Consider the following 21,486-nt stretch of genomic DNA (forward strand, 5'->3'; position numbering starts at 1 on the left):
CTATTAGCAAGCACCACCGCTAACTAGCTAGCCATTTCACATCGGCCACATATGTAAACTTCTGACCCACTGGGAATGTGATGAAAGAAATAAAAGCTGAAATAAATCATTCTCTCTACTATTATTCTGACATTTCACATTCTTAAAGTAAAGTGGTGATCCTAACTGACCTAAGACAGGGAATGTTTACTAGGATTAAATGTCAGGAATTGTGAAAAACTGAGTTTAAATGTATTTGGCTAAGGTGTATGTAAACTTCTGACTTCAACTGTAAGTGACCAGGAGGGATAGAAGGAAAGAGAGCATGAGTGGAAACCTGTGAGCCCCAGGGGTAATGTTAGTGAGGCCCATCTGTTTAACATCTGGACTGAGGAGCCAAACACCTCCAGTTAAGCAGCGGAGCCAATCAGAGAGGGTAGAGTGTCACATTCGCTCTGTGATCATGATGAACGAGATACATTGTAGATGGTGCAATAGATAGATATTAATATAAAACGCATCAGGGTGACTTTGAGCAAAAATATGATTAGAGTAAACACATTACATTTTAAGAGTACATTTTGTTCTTCAGCTGTTACCAGAGGTCATAACATGCAATGCTATTGGACATAGAAATATCAGACAACAAGAGACTTGAATGAGACCAGAGGAGTGACACCACAAGATACAGCACCCACCACCCAGTGAGTCCAGAACATAAGGGGTCAAGAGAGACGGGATGACAGAAGCAGTAGTAGCAGCAGATAAGAACACACATCTTCAACTCCGTGTCCATCCATCTGGAGTGAACTGTCATCAGGCCAACCAGAGAGGCAATCTCTTGTCAAGTTAAGAAGAAATGAAAAAGAAGATCTACCTTAGAATTGATTTTTATCTGAAAACACCCCGCCAGTGTTTGGGCTTAATCTCCACTCTTTGCAACACTGATTGTTTTTAATATCCACACTAGGGAGTGAGGACTGATTGAAAAAATAAAACATGCCGCCGGTGAGCTTCGGCCTCTAGTTGAGCAGAAAGCCAGCATAGTTTTTTCTCCGAGTCAGGTAAAGCCATTTTTCTATATTTTCTTCTCCACCCATCCATACCTCTCTTTCTGTGGCTAATCTCCTGTGACAGTGTCCCAACAAGCTGCTGAGCTGAGGGGTTTGGAGTCCGTAGGCGGTTGTCATTTTAACACCCTACTACTACTACTCTAACTACAAGTTAGAGGGTAGTACTGATACCTTTCACCTCTAGCAAATTAAACATATTTTAGCACATAATTGCAAAACATATATATATATATATATATATATATATATATATATATATATATATATATATACATACATACATACATACATACATACATACATACATACATACATACATACATACATACATACATACATACACACACACACACACACTACCATTCAAAAGTTTGGGGTCACTTAGAAATGTCCTTGTTTTTGAAAGAAAAGCCAATTTTTTTGTCCATTAAAATAACATCAAATTGATTAGAAATACAGTGTAGACTCTGTTGATGTTGTAAATGACTATTGTAGCTAAAAACGGCAGATTTTTTAATGGAATATCTACATAGGCGTACAGAGGCCCATTATCAGCAACCATCACTCCTGTGTTCCAATGGCACGTTGTGTTAGCTAATCAAAGTTTATCATTTTAAATGGCTAATTGATCAATAGAAAACCCTTTTGTAGTACACAGCGTTGTACAAGATCTTTACTTTCTTGGCAATTTCTCGCATGGAATAGCCTTCATTTCTCAGACCAAGAATAGACTGACGAGTTTCAGAAGAAAGTTATTTGTTTCTGGCCGTTTTGAGCCTTTAAATGAACCCACAAATGCTGAAACTCCAGATACTCAACTAGTCTAAAGAATGCCAGTTTTATTGCTTCTTTAATCAGAACAACAGTTTTCAGCTGTGCTAACATAATTGCAAAAGGGTTTTCTAATGATCAATTAGCCTTTTAAAATGATAAACTTGGATTAGCTAACACAACGTGCCATTGGAACACAGGAGTGATGGTTGCATATGTAGATATTCCAAAAAAGAATCAGCCGTTTCCAGCTACAATAGTAATTTACAACATTAACAATGTCTACACTGTATTTCTGATCAATCTGATTTTATTTTAATGGACATTTCTAAGTGACCCCCAAACTTTTGAACGGTAGTGTATATTTTTTAAATCTATATTTTTCAGTAATATGAACTTCCACTGTGTAAGCACAGGAATGCTGATGATAGTGGTGGACTACACCAGGTGCTGATGGTGGGGGTGAATGACTACACAGAAACGCTGCCGTGTCAGAGGAAAAGGCCACCGTATTCAAATTGCCAGATAATTAAAGCTTGGCGCAAGGAAAGGGAAGTGGAAGTTTCTATTGAAAAAACAAACACATTTATTACCCAAAGGTGGCATGTCAAAAGAATCCATGGGGTTCCCATTAAACACTACCTCTCCTCGTGCTGCTCTGCTGCTCTGAGGAAGAAGTAAAGCATTTCTCTCTCCCCTCCTTCCCCTCCTTTTTTCATTGTCTCCCTCTCATTCCCAAGCGTGATCTTAAGAAAAGGACTTTAACAAGCAGAACACTCCTCTGACTCTCAAATCCCACTTCTGAATTCCAGCCAGTGAATTGTATGAGATTATTAATAAAAGACATGAGCCGCATCGATCGCTTAAAGCTGCAAAATGTAACTTTTTGGGCAACCCGACCAAATTCGCATAGAAATGTTAGTTATAGATCTGTCATTCTCATTGAAAGCAAGTTTAAGAAGTGGTAGGTCTGTTCTATGTGCGCTATTTATATGCTTCCCGTTCTTAAGTTTAGTTTTTGCGTTGTTTATTTTCGGGTTTTGTACGCCAGCTTCAAATAGCTGAAAATGAAAGATTTTGGTAATGAAAAATATATTTCACAGCGGTTTAGATGGTACAATGATTCTATACACAATGATGACTTGTTTTGTCACAAACTCAAATTAGGCAAACTATTCAAATTTAAGCAACCAGGAAATGGCGGAGCGATTTCTGCATTTTGCACCTTTAAGGTGATGCATACTTTAAAGGTTGAAGTGGTCTCTGGGAACGGTCCTCTCATACTTTGATTGACAGAGAGGGATGTTGTGAATGATGTGTCATGACACACCCCAGAGACCCATCCAGCCGTGTTTCTCTTGATGTGAGAAGTTCTGTACATCCAGTACTCACAATGGGTAGTTGGGGCTGTTTGTGCTATAATGATCTGTGATGGATTAATCTGGCTGACTTTCACTATAGCCATGACAAACGACTGTGGTGTAACATTGACCATCACACTTTTTCATTGCAGATTCAGCATTGGGTAACTGGTGGTGCTCTGCATGCATTACTTGAGTGCATAAATGAGAGTGGCCAGAGAGAGAAAGAGAGGGAAAGGGGGGGAGAGATGGGCAACGAGAGAGGGCATTGTAGTTTAAACAGCCTCCCCAGAAGTAAGACAAATTAGGTTGTGCAGCCGACGCCACAGCCCATGTCCCCATTTCTCAGAGGAGGAAGCCAGCGTCTCCCAAGCATTAAAGTGTAAAAACCAACGCCACTGCGAGAATTTAATGAGGAGGGCTATGTACTGTTCTCTACTCTCAGGCCCACCGCTGACTGTATGACACAACACTTCTTGGCATGTGGTGATATTCTCTCTTTTTTAATTTCCTCTACATAGTTTTTTTGGAGTGGGTATCAAGGCTGTAACCAGCCCAGCCCAGGCCTCTCAGTCACCCCAGTGCAACATTAATGCATTAGGACTGTGAAAATGGCATGCCACATCTCTGTGACTATATTCTCCGGTAATAGGCCACATTACACAGTTTATCAACCCTTATGTGCATACTGAAATGCAACACCTATGAGAATAAAGTGGGGCAACAAAAGGAAACAATTATTCTGATTTGGTCCGCAATAGCAGTAGGAATGAAATATTATGAAAACATTATTCAAGTTCACCAGTAGCCTCTAGTATATTCTATTTCACATTGTAAATATGGTTTTGGCCCTGACTCTTGGAACTGGCCCTGTATATACACTGCCCGGTCAAAAGTTTAAAAACACCTACTGATTCAAGGCTCTCTCTTTATTTGTACTATTTTACATTGTAGAATAATACTGAAGACATCAAAACTATGAAATAACACATATGGAATCTTGTAGTAACCAAAAAAGTCTTAAACAAATCAAAATATATTAATATTTCAGATTATTCAAGTAGCCACCCTTTGCCTTGATGACAGCTTTGCACCCTCTTGGCATTCTCTCAACCAGCTTCATGAGTTAGTCACCTGGAATGCATTTCAATTAACAGGTGTGCCTTCTTAAAAGTTAATTTGTGGAATTTCTTTCCTTCTTAAAGCGTTTGAGCCAATCAGTTGTGTTGTGACAAGGTAGGGGGTATACAGAAGATAGCCCTATTTGGTAAAAGACCAAGTCCATATTATGACAAGAACAGCTCAAATAAGCAAAGAGAAACGACAGTCCATCATTACTTTAAGACATGAAGGTCAGTCATTACGGAAAATTTCAAGAAGTTTGAAAGTTTCTTCAAGTGCAGATGCAAAAACCATCAAGCGCAATGATGAAACTGGCTGTAAGACCGAGAGTTACCTCTGCTGCAGAGGATAAGTTCATTAGAGTTACCAGCCCCAAATCAATGCTTCACAGAGTTCAAGTAACAGGCACAGCTCTGATGAGTCCAAATTGGAGATTTTTGGTTCCAACCGCTGTGTCTTTGTGAGAAGCGGTATGTGTGAACAGATTATCTCTGCATGTGTATTTCCCACCGTAAAGCATGGAGGAGGAGGTGTTATGGTGTGCGGGTGCTTTGCTGGAGACACTGTCTGTAATTTATTTTGAATTCAAGGCACACTTAACCAGCATGGCTACCACAGCATTCTGCAGCGATACGCCATCCCATCTGGTTTGGGCTTAGTGGGACTAACATTTGTTTTTTAACAGGACAATGACCCAACACACCTCCAGGCTGTGTAAAGGCGATTTTACCAAGAAGGAGAGTGATGGAGTGCTGCATCAGATGACCTGGCCTCCAACAATCCCCGGACCTCAAACAAATTGAGATGGTTTGGGATGAGTCGGACCACAGAGTGAAGGAAAAGCAGCTAACAAGTGCTCAGCATATGTGGGACCTCTTTCAAGACTGTTGGAAAAGCATTCCAGGTGAAGCTGGTTGAGAGAATGCCAAGAGTGTGCAAAGCTGTCATCAAAGCAAAGGGTGGCTATTTGAAGAATCTCAAATATTAAATACATTTTGATTTGTTTAACACTTTTTTGGTTACTACATGATTCCATATGTGTTACATCATAGTTTTGATGTCTTCACTATTATTCTACAATGTAGAATAGTCAAAATAAAGAAAACCCTTGAATGAGTAGGTTTTCTAAAACTTTTGACCGGTAGTGTGGCTTACTTTCTTGTGTTCTTCTTATTTCTATTTCTTGTGTGTTTTTGTTCTACTTTACTTTTTTATAGTACTACTGATATTGATTACTGTATTGTTGGGAAAGTGCTTGCAAGAGAGGCATTTCACTGTACTTGTGCACTTGACAATAAAACGTGCAACTTGAAATGTATTCTACTCTATTCGGGCAAAAGCTAAGTATTAGCTGTTTTAACTGCATTACAGCCTGGCACCGCAGACACACAGTGAGTAATGGAGAAAGGCTAAAGTTAAGTTCCTAAAGCTTTCCCAAAAGAGTCTAGCCTCACAGCAGGTTTGTACTCTCTTTGTAAATATTTGATGGGGGTACAAATCATGAGTGGCTGGAAGATTGTAGTGAGAGCCTTGACTTTGTTTTGGAATTGCCGGTGCAAGCGAATAAAAGTGTCCAGAATCGATGAAGGGGGTGAAAAGAAAAATGTTTTTAAGAGAGGCAGGCAGGCATGCCAGGAGGCGAGGGGGACTGCGAAAGGGGAACAGTGATGGATGAATTTTAGCACTCTCCCACCAGGGTCTGATTGAGTGACCAAACAAACACTGTGAAATAATGCCAGTGATAATCCAAAGTAAGCACATTGGGAAACTGACTGAGCTTCGTATAAACAACTTCAGACTTACTCCACCCTCAAACTCCTTCTAAAATAAAAGTTAAACAAGTAAAACAAAACCTCCCCAATATAAAACACCCCCTCTAGTGGTTCAGCTCAAATGTGCTATAATGAGTCACACTGTACGGTAGCCAAACAAAAGGTATTCATTTAGTCATTAGAATCCCAGAGAGATGATCATAATTCAAAATGATATCCTTAAGTGTCCTCAGCAGTTTGCATATTGATGCTGCCATTGAGGCTCATGCTGAATCTTAATTATTAACTTGTTTAATGCATTAATTTATCCCATTGCTTATACCACACTGCATTGAGCACTCAGACCTGTGTGTTTGTGTGTGTGTCCTTTTGACGTCTGTACTTAGCATTCCATGGTTGCTAGAGGAGCGGCCAAGGAAGATCACTAGACAACCTCACAGAAAAAAATGGCATTTACGTCCATGGGCACTGGCTTGAGCTGCTTTAATGTGTTATTAATGTCTCCTACATGGCTACAGAGCCATGCTAATTGTGACCAGAGAGAGAGGTAGAGACAGAGAGAGAAAAGGAGAGCAAAAGAGAGGGAGAACAAGGTTGAGCCTGAGAACTCCAATGGGGGATAGTTTTCAGAGGACTAAAACAGTGTTATATTATGTAATGTTACATTATGTTGTGATATTATGATATGTTATATGATGTTATGTTATATTACATTATATTATGTTATATTATATGATGTTATGTTATATTATGCTATGTTATATGATGTTATGTTATATTACGTTATATTATGTTATATGATGTTATATTATGTTATGTTATAAGGTAGTGTATGTCTACTAAAAATCTGAGAAGAAAGTTTAATCGCTTAACACTTTCAATGTCAAACTACTCTTGATCACAAAAACAGTTAAGAGAAACGGAGTGAAGGGTGACTTTCAGTGTTCAAAAAGGCTGAAAAGTCTATTAGATATTTGAAGACACAAATCAATGTTTCAATGGATTGTCTGCACTCAAGCAAATGGCTTGATAGAGAACATAAGAGCTGTAACGTGTGTGGATTTTTGTCATAGCAACCGTAAAGACAGAAAATCTATCACTGGGCAAACAACTAAAAGAGCTCCAACTAAGCTCTTCCATTCCATTTTTTGTGATAAAACCCCACTTTTCATCTATCCAGCAACAACAACGAAATATGTGAGAATAAACAGATAACTAGCCTTCGCCATCTCAGGACAGACTACTCATTTGAGTGTGTGACAGGCTCACTTTATTTTCCTTCCCCCTCCTGCTGGTGTTTGTTTGGCTCCTGTGTCAGTTAGTCTTGTCTGCCTCCTCACCCGACAGCCTGTCAGTCCTGGGCGTTTTAACACTGACCAATCCACTGAGATGAAATCCTCCCCTGGCACCACACTGCTCCTCATGCTCCGGGGTCTGGCAGCCTGGCAGGCAGGCAGCGTTACAGCCACAGAGGGGGTGAGAGTTTACCCCTCTCTCTGTCTTACCACCTCCCCCTCCTCTCTCCCTCTCACAGCAGGCATCACTGGTGAAATGGGCTGTCCTTTTCATTTAGATCCCAGGCCTGTGGAAAGTAGTGGAAAGGTTTGGGAGAATGGGAGGGGGAGTGTATTGCCTGTCAGTGGTACATCCTCTGGTCTTTATCCCGTTCATGTTACGCCCTCTGGCCTCCTGTTTCTATCCCATCCCTGCTGTTTCACCTGAGATAGTCTGTGATAGTACCGCTGAGAGAGAGGTTACTTTGCAGGTTGCCGTCAACTCTATTGCAGCCCAACATTCAGCTGCTCCTAAAGGACATTGGAAAAGCCGTGACTTGCCTTTTATAAACCTCTAATCTGCCTCTCTGGTAAACAGGGATAGCGTACTTTGAATGAAAGATCATTATGTACAGCAAAGTCTTAATCGTTACTTGACATGTGCGGAATTAACTCTTGCAATTAACTTTCCATAATGTATGCATTGCTCTTTGTCTCCATCAACCACTGTGAGGAAAATATTTTGACCATTGTTACTAATCCATGTATTACAATCCATGGGAAACAGTACATGGCAATTCTATTAAAGCATTGCAGGCAGTATATTCCATGCACTGTAAAAATTACATTTAAAAAAACTTTGTTTCAACCAAGTATTATTAAGTAACTGGCCCAAAACGTAGGCAGAAATCATGTGTTTGCTCAATTTGTCTCTATGTTCATTCAACTAGAAATTATTGTTGGCATCTATCTAAAAAAAGTCTGTGGAACAGGTTACACAAACACACAGTGCTTTTAACTTACATAGTTGACACACGTTGACATTTTTTATATTTAACTAGGCAAGTCAGTTAAAAACAAATTCTTCTTTTACAATGACGGCCTACTCCAGCCAAACCCTTCCCTTACCTGAACGACACTGTGCCAATTGCGCACCGACATAAGGGACTCCCGATCACAGCCAGTTGTGATACAGCTCAGGATCTGTATTGATGCCTATTACACTGAGAAGCAGTGCTTCAGACCCATACATGATTAAATTGTGCATGTTTATTATACAGTAATTAGTATTCAACATGTTCTCATCTGGGATTTGAACTCACAACCTCTTGGTTCACAGCATTTCAATCTTCCTGCTACGCCACCATGGCTGTGCCAATAACTGAATTCCCATGTATTTCCACACTTTGCACTTCAAAGTAAATCTAAGGTCTGTTAATAGTAAACCCAAGAAAAACTATTTTATCTATCATAGTGATTAAGAAGTAACATTAAAAACAGAGTAATATGCCCCACCAACATTAGACAACTGAACCTAAAATTGCTTAAATAAGTAAATGAAAATCATTGAATAGTCAGATTAAATGCTAATTGACACAGACATGGTGGCATAGCAGGAAGATTGGAATGCCATTAATCAAGAGATTGCGAGTTCAAATCTCACATGTTGAATAATAATTACTGTATAAATGAACATGCACAACCTAAGCATGTACAGTATGTCAACATGTGTAAGATGAAAACATTGTATGTTTAAAGCACTGTGTGTGTAACTATACTGAACAAAAACATAAACGCAACATATAAAGTGTTGGTCCCATGTTTTATGAGCTTAATTAAAAGATAACAGAAATTTTCCATAAGCACAAAAAGTTTATTTCTATCAAATTATGAGCACAAATGTGTTAACATCCCTGTTAGTGAGCATTTTTCCTTTGTCAAGATAATCCCTAAACTTGACAGGTTTGGCTATCAAGAAGCTGATTAAACAGCATGATCATTACACAGGTGCACCTTCTGCTGGGGACAACAAAAGGCCACTTTAAAATGAGCAGTTGTGTCACAATGCCACACATTTGTCAAGTTGAGGGAGCGTGCAATTGGCATGCTGACTGCAAGAATGTCCAACAGAGCTGTTGCCAGAGAATTGAATGTTAATTTCTCTACCATAAGCCCCCTCCAACATTGTTTTAGAGAATTTGGCAGTACATCCAACCGGCCTCACAACCACGTGTAACCACGCCAGCCCAGGAACTCCAAATCTGGCTTGTTCATCTGCGGGATTGTCTAAGATCAGCCACACGGACAGCTGATGAAACTGAGGACTAATCATGTCTGTAATAAAGCCCTTTTGTGGGGAAAAACTCATTCTGATTGGCTGAGCCAGGCTCCCCAGTGAGTGGGCCTGGCTCCTAAGTTTGCAGGCCTATGAACTCCCAGGCCCATCCATGGCTGTGCCCCTGCCCAGTCATCTGAAATCCATAGATTAGTGCCTAATGAATTTATTTCAATTGCCTGATTTCCTTATTGTCACCGCTGTCGTCGGAAGGAGACCAAAGTGCAGCGTGGTGAACGTACATTTTCCTTTATTATGGAATGACGCCAACAAAACAAGAAACAAAATAAACAACCGTGAAGCTTACGAGGGCTAAGTGCCACTAACACAAGTCAACTACCCACACTGAAAGGAGGGAAAAAGGGCTACCTAAGTATGATTCCCAACGATAGACAGCTGTCCCTGATTGAGAACCATACCCGGCCAAAACATAGAAATAAAGAAACATAGAAAACAAAGCATAGAATGCCCACCCCACATCACACCCTGACCTAACCAAATAGAGAAAAAAAACGGCTCTCTAAGGTCAGGGCGTGACACTTATATGAACTGTAACTTGAAATTGCTGCGTTTTATTTTTGGTCAATATAGTTCCACAGACTTTTTTTAACCAAAATAATAATTTCTAGTTGAATTAGTACATATGTATGAGACATAGTGAGCAAACACATCATTTTAAGTTGACTGAATTGTTGCATACATTTTCTCATGTTGGAGCTAAGTTTGGGTCAACTAAAAATTTTAGGTTCAGGTAACACTTTGATTAAAAAGTTGAGTAAACAAATAAATAGTTGTTGAACCAGTTACTTAATAATAATTATTGAAACAACAAAATTTGTAGGTGTTTTTTTTTACAGTGTGCACATCAAATTAAGCCTTAGTTAGCAAGTGTAACGGATGTGAAATGGCTAGCTAGTTAGCGTGGTGCGCGCTAATAGCCTTTCAATCGGTGACGTCACTTGCTCTGAGACCTTGAAGTAGTGGTTCCCCTTCCTCTGCAAGGGCCGTGTCTTTTGTGGAGCGATGGGTAACGATGCTTCGTGGGTGACTGTTGTTGATGTGTGCAGAGGGTCCCTGGTTCGCGCCCGGGTCGGGGCGAGGGGACGTTAAACTGTTACATTGATGCTGTTGACCCGGATCACTGGTTGCTGCGGAAAAGGAGGAGGTCGAAAGGGGGGGTGAGTGTAACGGATGTGAAATGGCTAGCTAGTTAGCGGTGGTGCGCGCTAATAGCCTTTCAATCGGTGACGTCACTTGCTCTGAGACCTTGAAGTAGTGGTTGCTCTGCAAGGGCCGCGGCTTTTGTGGAGCGATGGGTAACGATGCTTCATGGGTGACTGTTGTTGATGTGTGCAGATGGTCCCTGGTTCGCGCGAGGGGACGGACTAAAGTTATACTGTTACACAAGACATGTGATTGAAAAAGTGTCTACTTCAATGCATGATGAGGGTTAATGGACCACCTGCATCTAACAGCGTGAGATGTGCTTCTCACAGAGAGAAAGAGCTGGGCAGGAAACACATTAACTGAACCGGAGCGCACTGGAACCAATCAGACCAACCCACTAAAAGGGAGTGAAGCAGAAGGAGAAAGAGGGAAAGCAGAAAGAGCAGTTTTAAAGAAGCAAAGGGCAGACCGGTAAATAATCCTTAAACTTGAAAATAATTATGGGAAACTCCCACCACTTCCCATTGAAAATAATCCAGTGAAGACTTGATTAAAACAATGAGCTGGAACAATAGAAAAGGCGACGCCGAAGCCCACTGTTGACTGAAGCAGCTTTTATATTCAGCAGGTCATTAAGCCCAAGCGCTATGGCAAGAAATAGGGAAGGCAGCCCGGAATCGTCCCAGCACAGACCGTGTTTCCCAGTAGCTTCCTGGGTTTCAGAGTATGAGGCGAAAAACTGATGAGCGACAGAAAAAAAATGGAATGGCTAACTGAGCAGAAATGCTGATGATAACTCTAAACACAGATTTTAAATCTTCTTCTTATGTTTTAGTCAAAGTATCATTATTATTACTATTATTGTGAAAATATTAATTAATAGTATTATCAGCATTATTAATTGCCCTAATGCTGTAAATGAACAGCATGACTAACAGAAAGCTAATTCAGATAACTACAATACACAACACATTGTAGTGTGTGGTCGTACAGTTCAGCATCTCTCTCCACAAACCACACTTTCATCAAGAACCCTGCAGAAAATCACTAAGCAACTGCAACATGACAGCGTCCCACGCAGTTAACTGTCTGCTTCCCCCCATATCTTTTAATCAATCTATTAGGGGGAGCTTGGCGACGATGACAGGCCCAGTGACTGATAAAGTGACCTGGCGGACATTAGAGCTGCTCCGGCCTGTGCGAGAGGCAGATAATAGCCAGTGCTGGGAGAGATGATGATGATGATAATGATAATGATAATGTTGTTACTGAGGCCAAAAGCATATCCAATCCTCCCTAAATGTCAACCTTTAGCCTACTATCGCACACTGCGACTTGAAATTGAAGGCGCTCCCGGCTCAGAATGGATAATAAACACATTATTTCATTCTATCAGATTCAAACAATTGCACTCTCCCCAGATGACAATGAAGGGAAGATAAATAAATAAAAAAGGAGAGGAAAATGAAAAGATGTGCTGGCTCAGGAGCTTCTCATAAGATTACAATGACTGTTCTGTTCAGCTTGTTCTGTGAACTACATACATTCATTTCACAGACAAGGGGACTGATCGAAGGCCAAACTGATCTCTTTCTCCCCCTCCATCTTTACTTTTAGTATCCTTGGGCTGAATGGTGGAGAACTGAGTGACAGGGCAATGTGTTCTGTCTTTCATTACTAGCCTGGCTGTGGCTAGACTCAGTAGTACACTCACACCCAAGCTGGGGACTGGAGGCTGGAGCCGGTGCCCTATGGCAGGAGACACCCCGCAGTGATATTCAGCACTTTTTATATCCCAAACAGATGTTTGTGCGGCCCCACTGCACAGTCGGCAAACTGGCCCTTACGGGAAACTGAAGAGTGCAGAAGCCTCTTTCACAGAATATTGACAAGAATAATAGAGTTGCTATGTTGTCCGTCTCCGTCTACAGTGTTAGGCTGTATTGGTGGAAGACGTCATCCCTCCCGGACAGATTCTGCACATTAACCGAATAATCTGCCAGGACTGAATGAGATGAGCAGGACAATGAGCAGCGGTTATTAAAGACAAAACAGGTTTTCGAATTTCGGAAGGGGGGGGGGGGGGGGGGGCATTTGGTCCATATACTTGCCCATACCTTGCAAAGAGAAAGGGGGAAGCTCTTCGTTACGGTTCCGTTCCTCGTTCTAGCATCTCTTCTCTTAACATGTATGGACCCAGAACTTAATCAAGCAGCTATCCAATTATGCAAGACTTTAGTTCTGGGTTAACCGAGATTACAGAAGTAATTTTACATTTTAGTCATTTAGCAGACACGCTTACCCAGAGCGATTTACAGGAGCAATTGGGGTTATGTTCCTTGCTCAAGGGCACATCATATTTTTCACCTAGTTGACTCCGGGAATCGAATCAGCGACCTTTCAGTTACTGGCCCAACGCTCTTAAGCGCTAGGCTACCTGCCACCTATTGACATGACATTGAAGGAGATGTGAGTGTGAGTATTGTGAACAGTTAAAGCATGTTTAATGCTCAGGGGGTAAAGTTCACAGTTTGTAATAAACTATTACAGTCCAATAAACTAGTTAAACTAGTTGAACTATACAAAACAGAAAATATTGGTGATGAAATATAACATATTTTATCCTTGAACTGGCATTCTCTTTCACTCTCTTACTATCACTTATAGTCATAACTAAAAACTTTCACTTTTGTCAAACAACGGCTTCCAGCAACACATACAGAAGCGATAAAAGTCAGCTTTTCGCTACCCGTCCCACCCAACCCCTAATGTTGCATACAGCAGGCTGACACCTTGATGTTCGACACACTGCACACCAGCAGAGAGCGAAAGAGAGAGAGAGACAGTCCCAGTCCTTGGGGCGTGTATTTGCCCTTCTGTGACAATGTCCTGTTCCTCAAGCATTCATCACTCCTCTAATGCAACTCCATCCTCCTCCTGTTCTGAATTCTGGCACTACTGCTGAGCTACACACTAAAAAAAAATGTATTCCTGAAGGATTCTTTGGGAAGGGTGAGGGTTCTATGTGAACCATAATGACTCAAAGAACCCTTTGAGCTCTTCAATGCTTATTTACAGTTCACAAAAGGGTTCTTTGCTCTTTTACCGATATTTTAAAATGTAGTGGAGGTGGTGGTTCTTATGAATATTTTGGGGTGTGCTTTGCTCACAGCTCTTTTGTGCAACCGTGTCATTCCAGTTGATCTAATGTGTTGTGTTATGCCATTGCATGTTATATATACTGAACAAAAATATAAACACAACAATTTCAACAAATTTGAACTGAGTTACAGTTCATATAAGGAAATCAGTCAATTTAAATAAATTCATGAGGCCTTAATCTATGGATTTCACATGACTGGGCAGGGGCACAGCTATGGGTGGGCCTGGGCCCGCCAACTTAGGAGCCAGGCCCACTCACTGGGGAGCCTGGCCCAGCCAATCAGAATGAGTTTTTCCCCACAAAATAACTTTATTACAGACAGAAAAACTACTCAGTTTCATCAGCTGTCCAGGTGGCCGGGCTCAGACGATCCCACAGGTGAAGAAGCCGGATGTGGAGGTCCTCGGCTGGCATGGTTACACGTGGTTGGATGTACTGCCAAATTCTCTAAAACAATTTTGGAGGTGGCTTATGGTAGAGAAATGAACATTCAGTTATCTGGCAACAGCTCTGGTGGACATTTGTGCAGTCAACATGCCAATTGCACGTTCCCTCAAAACTTGAGGGAGCGTGCAATTGTACCATTGTGTTGAGTGATAAAACTGCACATTTTATAGTACCCAGCACAAGGTGTACCTGTGTAACAATCATGCTGTTTAATCAGCTTCTTGATATTCCACACCTGTCAGGTGGAAGGATTATCTTGGCAAAGGATAAAATGTTCACTAACAGGGATGTAAGCAAATTTGTGCACACAATTTGAGCTAAATAATTGTTTTGTGCGTATGGAAATGTCTGTTATCTTTTATTTCAGCTCATGAAACATGGGACCAACCCTTTTCGTGTTGTGTTTATATTTTTGTTCAGCATATGACTATGGCCAGTAATGGTGTCTTGTGAAAGACTCATGTATGGCCTTGTTTCAATTGAAAACAGTTGACTCAATCAGTCAGTGGTTCTCAGGGACCCCCAGCTGTTCCAAAGGTAGCTCACTTCATTCAATTTGTCAATTAACACAATAATAACACCTATGGAATTTTAACAATATAACAAGGCTAACCACAGTAAAAAAATGTAAAACTGTATGGTTCTTCGAAAGGATCTACAAAGAACCTTTCAGATTGAGAAACACTATTTATAGAACCATTCACCATAAAGGTTCTACAAAGAACCATAAACAAAGCTTCTATATAGCCCCAAAGAGGGTTGTAACCATAGCGGAGTCCTTTTTTGGTGCCAAATATAACTTTTTTTAATGGTTCTTAATATAACCATAGGAAAGGGTTCTTTATAGCACCATACAGGTTCCATTTAGAACCTTATGAGCATGATTCTTTATTGAACCTTCAAAAAGAGTTCTATATAACACCAAAAAGGGTTCTGCTATGGTTACAAGCCAAATAACCCTTATCTAGTACCATTTAGGGGAAAAATGGAGGGGTGTGTACCACATCCATCCCTCCCTCTGTCCCTCCATCCTTCTTCTTTGCAGTTTGACCCCCACTTCTGACTGATCCCCCGTCCCTCTGGTTGATTTCCCTCTAGATTAGTGATCAGATGTAATGTGAGAAGGGAGACGAGTCAAAATGAAAGGAATCAGAATGGTTAACAAGGATCCATCCCCATGTTTCCTTCAGCTTTTATGATGGAATGTCAGAAGAAGTTAGAAATCAAGTATGAAGTGTGGATTCCTCAGTAAAGTAGGCTAAGTTTTGTTTCACAAAATCCAAAACGGTAGAGACCAGGGGTGACGGACTAGACTTGGTTTTGGATTTGCAAAGAGCACACAGCACAGTAATATATATATTTTCATATTTTAGAGTTAGAGAAAATATGGTAAATGAATCATCACCAACACAGAGCGAGAGAGAGAGATAAAATGTGACACACACACACAATGTATTTCCAGCATGTAAATTACCATTATGCTTTGCAATGCACTTCATACTTTCCCTGTAGATATTACGTCGTCTCTCTTCAGAGACATTGGATCCCATGTAAAATAATTGAATTACATATCAAGGTTACATGGGAATTAAAATTAGTCTCTTGGCTTGCAAATAAGCCTATATAGCAGAACAAGACGTAATGTATAATTAATCTCATTCAAAGTTGTGATCATTTCATTCTACAAAAAAAAAATCTCACATATTGGATTTATATATATGCGTATGATAAAACAAAATAATCTGTGTTGAAGATGCCAGGAGCGTCCATAGGAGCGCCTTCCCCTGAAGGGACTGTCAAGCAGGCACAAATACATTTCTTGGACGTGCAGTCATCAGATCAAATTCAAAAAGCTTGAGGAAACTCGCGTGCCACTCAGTCAAGGTCACCCAAATACAAATTCTACAAAGAAACCATAGGGACAGCGGTGCGAATCATCTAAGCGTCCGTGCGGGTATGTTATAGCCTATATTCGCAAATCCCAAGGACCTTTATTAGTCCGAGCATAGTCAAATATCGACAAGTATTTATAGGAATGTTTCTATTTAGCATTCCAAATGACGAAGCTCTCCCCGAGCAAGATTTCCATTGATTCGGGTAGTCATCGTTACTCTCTCGTTTTCTTTTAGGCAAGTCAGAATAGGAACATTGTTCCAAGACTCAAGGATGTAGCCTAAACCTATAATATGTTATAAAACAATTCTGTATCGAGGTCAACTGGACCGCAAATGAGGGTAGTTGGGTGTCAAATACCTGTTGTTGCTTGCCCGCTAACGATTATTGTTTTATCTGCTTTATATGTTAATCCATAACCTTGTAGTTAAACTCATTTGGAATGTGAGATAGACTCATACAAAGATAAATCTACATGTTTGCAGCGCCGTTGATTTGTCTTTTCTGATCTGTGTGCCTCACGGTTGGGAGATAACGGTTTCGTTGCATGGGCGATCCGCTGTCAATTATCAAGTCTATTTCTGAGTATTGTATATACATTTCAGATAGTTGTTGGAACAGAATAGTCTATATTGGTTACACTAATTCTTATCATGATCTTTCCTGGTGATAAATGCGCGTCGCGAGTTGATGGAGATAAAGTGGAAGGGAGTTTCACCACCTTAGAATGACTGTAACCTAATGGAGATATAATAGATTCACGAAAAAATAGCCATGGAAAAGCAAATCATTTGGCGTCAGAAATGTACATTTCAATAATCCCAAATAATATAGTTGACCGTGGTTAGTGTCTGATTGAATGTGTATTCTAATTATGAAAAAGGCGCATGGAACAAATTTGCACAGCATTATGTTATAGACTGAACACGTCAACATTACAGGTCCTTAATATGCCACTCGTGTATGAGCTGAGTTTAGTCATATTGCACTAATGTTCCCTAGAACTACTCCACGGCTTTTCAAGTCATCACCAAGCCTGGAAAACAGAGGTTCGACTTCGAAAAACTTACCAGGATGACAGTCGGCCCAAAAGAGAACGAAGGCAGACAAGATCAGAGACAAGATCCACCAGCAACACGATTGCAGTAGCCTCCGCATGACAAAATGAACATTGAGAGCAAAAAGGGCAACTGTTGAGTTATCCGTCTGATCAAATAATTAATGTCCGCTGCGTAAAAACAGCGCAAATGCTGCTAAATGTAGGCTAGTGACTGTTCAGTGGAATTATATTCAGTGCTGTCTGGAACGTCCAGAAAACAGTCTTGACTTCTCAAAACCTCCTTCCAAACAGCTTCTTGATACTCCCAAAGAAAAACATGTCAGTTAGGAGAGATATAGCTTTCGAGCTTGAATCAGTTCATTCAACAAGAATCGAGGGGATAGGAGCAGAAGACGCTAGTGGCAGTAGGCTAGTCCATGCATCGGAGAGCTGCAACGGTTCTGCTGGCGAAAACAGAGAGGGAATAGTTGGAGCGGCACTGGAAGCTTTCCATTCCTCCATCCAGGAAGTAGCGTGTGAATCGAAGTCTGGCAGAGACTTTAAAACAGGCTTGGAAGAAAAGGCGAGGAGAGGAGGGGAGAGAGATGGGGGAGAGGGAGCGCGAGAGATGCAGAGCTCACTCCTCCGGATCCTAGCGCCGGGTATTAGCTTACTATTCAGCTATATCAAATCAAAATCAAATCAAATTTATTTATATAGCCCTTCTTACATCAGCTGATATATCAAAATGCTGTACAAAAACCCAGCCTAAAACCCCAAACAGCAAGCAATGCAGGTGTAGAAGCACGGGGGCTTGGAAAAACTCCCTAGAAAGGCCAGAACCTAGGAAGAAACCTAGAGAGGAACCAGGTTCTGAGGGGTGGCCAGTCCTCTTCTGGCTGTGCCGGGTGGAGATTATAACAGAACATGGCCAAGATGTTCAAATGTTCATAAATGACCAGCATGGTCAAATAATAATAATCACAGTAGTTGTCGAGGGTGCAACAAGTCAGCACCTGAGGAGTAAATGTCAGTTGGCTTTTCATAGCCAATCATTGAGAGTATCTTTACCGCTCCTGCTGTCTCTAGAGAGTTGAAAACAGCAGGTCTGGGACAGGTAGCACGTCCGGTGAACAGGTCAGGGTTCCGTAGCCGCAGGCAGAACAGTTGGAGCAGCAGCACGGCCAGGTGGACTGGGAACAGCAAGGAGTCATCATGCCAGGTAGTCCTGAGGCATGGTCCTAGGGCTCATGTCCTCCGAGAGAAAGAAAGAAAGAAAGAAAGAGAGAATTAGAGAGAGCATACTTAAATTCACACAGGACACCGGATAAGACAGGAGAAATACTCCAGATATAACAGACTGACCCTAGCCCCCCGACACATAAACTACTGCAGCATAAATACTGGAGGCTGAGACAGGAGGGGTCAGGAGACACTGCGGCCCCATACAATGATACCCCCGGACAGGGCCAAACAGGCAGGATATAACCCCACCCACCTTGCCTAAGCAAAGCCCCCACTCCGCTAGAGGGATATCTTCAACCACCAACTTACCATCCTGAGACAAGGCCGAGTATAGCCCACAAAGATCTCCGCCACGGCACAACCCAAGGGGGGGCGCCAACCCATCAACCCCCAACCCAATAGCCAACAGTTTAAAGGGGCAATCTGCACTTCGAACAATAAGAAAGTGACAACCCGCCACTGATTTAGTAAACAGCTGGGGCTAAAAAAATGTACCCACTCTCAAACTCATGGACAGAGCTATGGATACAGGGACTGATCATCCATGATATCGATATTATAGTTTTAACCATGTTTTGAGGATATAGGCTACATTGTTTGTTTACATTTAAATTGTTTATGAACAAAGGAGTAAAACAAGCTCATATTTTGGGTTCTGATGGGGTACGACAGTTGAACTAAGCTCCTGAGGCATCAATACTGTCAGGACCCGGTGCGAGAAACAGTCACTAATAATCGTCAGAACCCAGAAGATGAGGCAGACACAGCAGTACTAGAGATGGTGGTTTAATTAAAGAACAAAATCTTCAGGCAAAGAAACTAAATCCACAATGTCCAAAAATAAAGCCAAAAGGCACAAAATGGAAATCCTCCAAAATACAAAAGAAACTCCACAAAGTGGTAAAAACAGCAGGGAAAAACAAACCTCAAAAGACTACTCAAATGATACACAAGAACTAAACCAGAGAACCTCTGGAAAATCCAACAAGAGAAATATCTGAACAAAACAAGGCTTGGGCTGGGGCTGGGTGCTAACTTACAAACACTGAGCAAGGAACTAAGGAACACACAGGGTTTAAATACTAACAAGGGAATGACTTACAGGTGCAAACAATAATTAGGGCAAGGAAAACAAAAGGTACAAAAAAGGTGCAAGGGGGACATCTAGTGAACAAAACCAAACAGTCCTGGCCAAAACCTGACAAATACATTATATTCTTCAAGAATCAATGGGTAGGCTATACTCATTCATTTATAAGATGGATGTAGCAACTGCAGATTGCCATTTAATGGAACATGGTAGCCGATCTGAAAAAGCTGTTTTAGAGGCAGGTTGAATTAAATATGAATTACCATATGATGTTGACTGTTGATGTTGACATGTATTAATGGAAACAGTTCTATAATCTATTGGTCTATATGTCTATCTGTTTTACCATACATTATTATGCACACCTGAAAAAAAGATCCTTAAAAAACCCACTGTATTTGGTTATTCAATGTTATAGGCCTACACCCCTTCGGTGTGTGGGAGTAAAAACTAACAAGCACACACAGGACAAAGCCATAACAAACAAATATGGCCTTGACAAAGGCTACACAGCTTCAGCTTTGACATATAATCGATTATGTTGGCAAACTGTCAACAACATACAATGCCAATTGCAGTAGAAAACCATTCTCATTCACAATGAGCTCTACATGTAGGGGACTAAACAATAGAGATGATGCATTAAAGACAAACTGTATTATGTTGCAAACATATACCATAGCCCTTTACACTCGTACCTGAAAATGGCAGATCTTTGCACTCATAAACACCTAAATTGGAACGCAGTGGCTGTACAGTAACATGCTATGTATGACGTCATGGATATGGCTCTGCGCTTGGGCAACTTTTGCACATTTGTTGTTGTCTGAGTGAGGGAAAAGCTGAACATGAAGAGGACTCTATGTATTTTGAAAGATGAGACATTGAGGATTATCATGATTACCACTTTGATGTCATACAAACAAGCCAAACATCTGTGAATCCAAATGTGCACTTCACAGTTTCATAGCATAAAACTCATGTCATATACAGTGTCAACGTTTTTGATCACTATGTTTGATGTAACGTTACAAGATGACAAGGCATTGTGTTGTTCTGAACAGAATGAGCCTGTGTTTGTCTATTGTGAAGAAAATTTGCCACAGCACACAAACCTGAACGTACTCATGACAAAATTAAAATGTGTTTCCCTGAATTTGAACTGTGAAGCCTAACACTGTAATATCATATTTTATAACTTAGCTAGTCATGTTGGCAATAGAACAAGCTTTCAAATTATGCCCACCTGAACTAGATTGTGATTTATAATTGACTGTTTTTGGATTGAGGTAACAACAGTAATTGTGTTATGGCCAGGATGCAGGTTTGTGTTCCAAACAAAACAACTACAAGTGTGCTTGCGGTAGTTCCTCAACTGCACAGATAGGAGAGCTTTGAGTCATAAAAGTGCATTGAAATTACTTAGGAACTGTGCACGCTTTGGAGAGGTGTGTGGCCACTTGGAGACACCAGCTAGTCCTCTCACTCAAACCCTTGTAATTGTTTTGTCTTATGTTGAATCTACCCCACATTTCCCAGTAATATTCTTATCATGTTACTGAATATATCCAGAGTATTTTCATTATCAACAAATGTGGTGGAAAGTACAATAAATGTAAAATGCACATAAAATCAACAGTGTTATGTTTGGATTCAGTCTTGTCTCAGGTCTCACCTTCGGTCTAATACTTTTCCCATAATCTCCAAACTGTTTCCTTTCAAATGCTACCAGGGTTATGCATATGCATTTCATAT

The 21,486-nt window shown here is 40.9% G+C and overlaps 1 protein-coding gene across 2 annotated transcripts in view; it reads right to left on the bottom strand.

Annotated features, from left to right (window-relative positions):
- LOC139557651 (receptor-type tyrosine-protein phosphatase gamma-like) overlaps nt 1–17,966 on the bottom strand; it is a 335,846-nt gene extending 317,880 nt beyond the window's left edge. For both annotated transcript variants that reach the window (XM_071372734.1, XM_071372725.1), the window contains exon 1: nt 17,428–17,966. In XM_071372734.1, coding sequence (XP_071228835.1) covers nt 17,428–17,515 — 88 coding nt within the window. In that variant the 5' untranslated portion in view covers nt 17,516–17,966. The remainder of the gene's footprint in view (nt 1–17,427) is intronic.
- Between the last annotated feature and the right edge of the window lie 3,520 nt (nt 17,967–21,486).

The sequence above is a fragment of the Salvelinus alpinus genome, chromosome 2 (genome assembly GCF_045679555.1).
Source record: "Salvelinus alpinus chromosome 2, SLU_Salpinus.1, whole genome shotgun sequence".
Classification (NCBI taxonomy): Eukaryota; Metazoa; Chordata; class Actinopteri; order Salmoniformes; family Salmonidae; genus Salvelinus; species Salvelinus alpinus.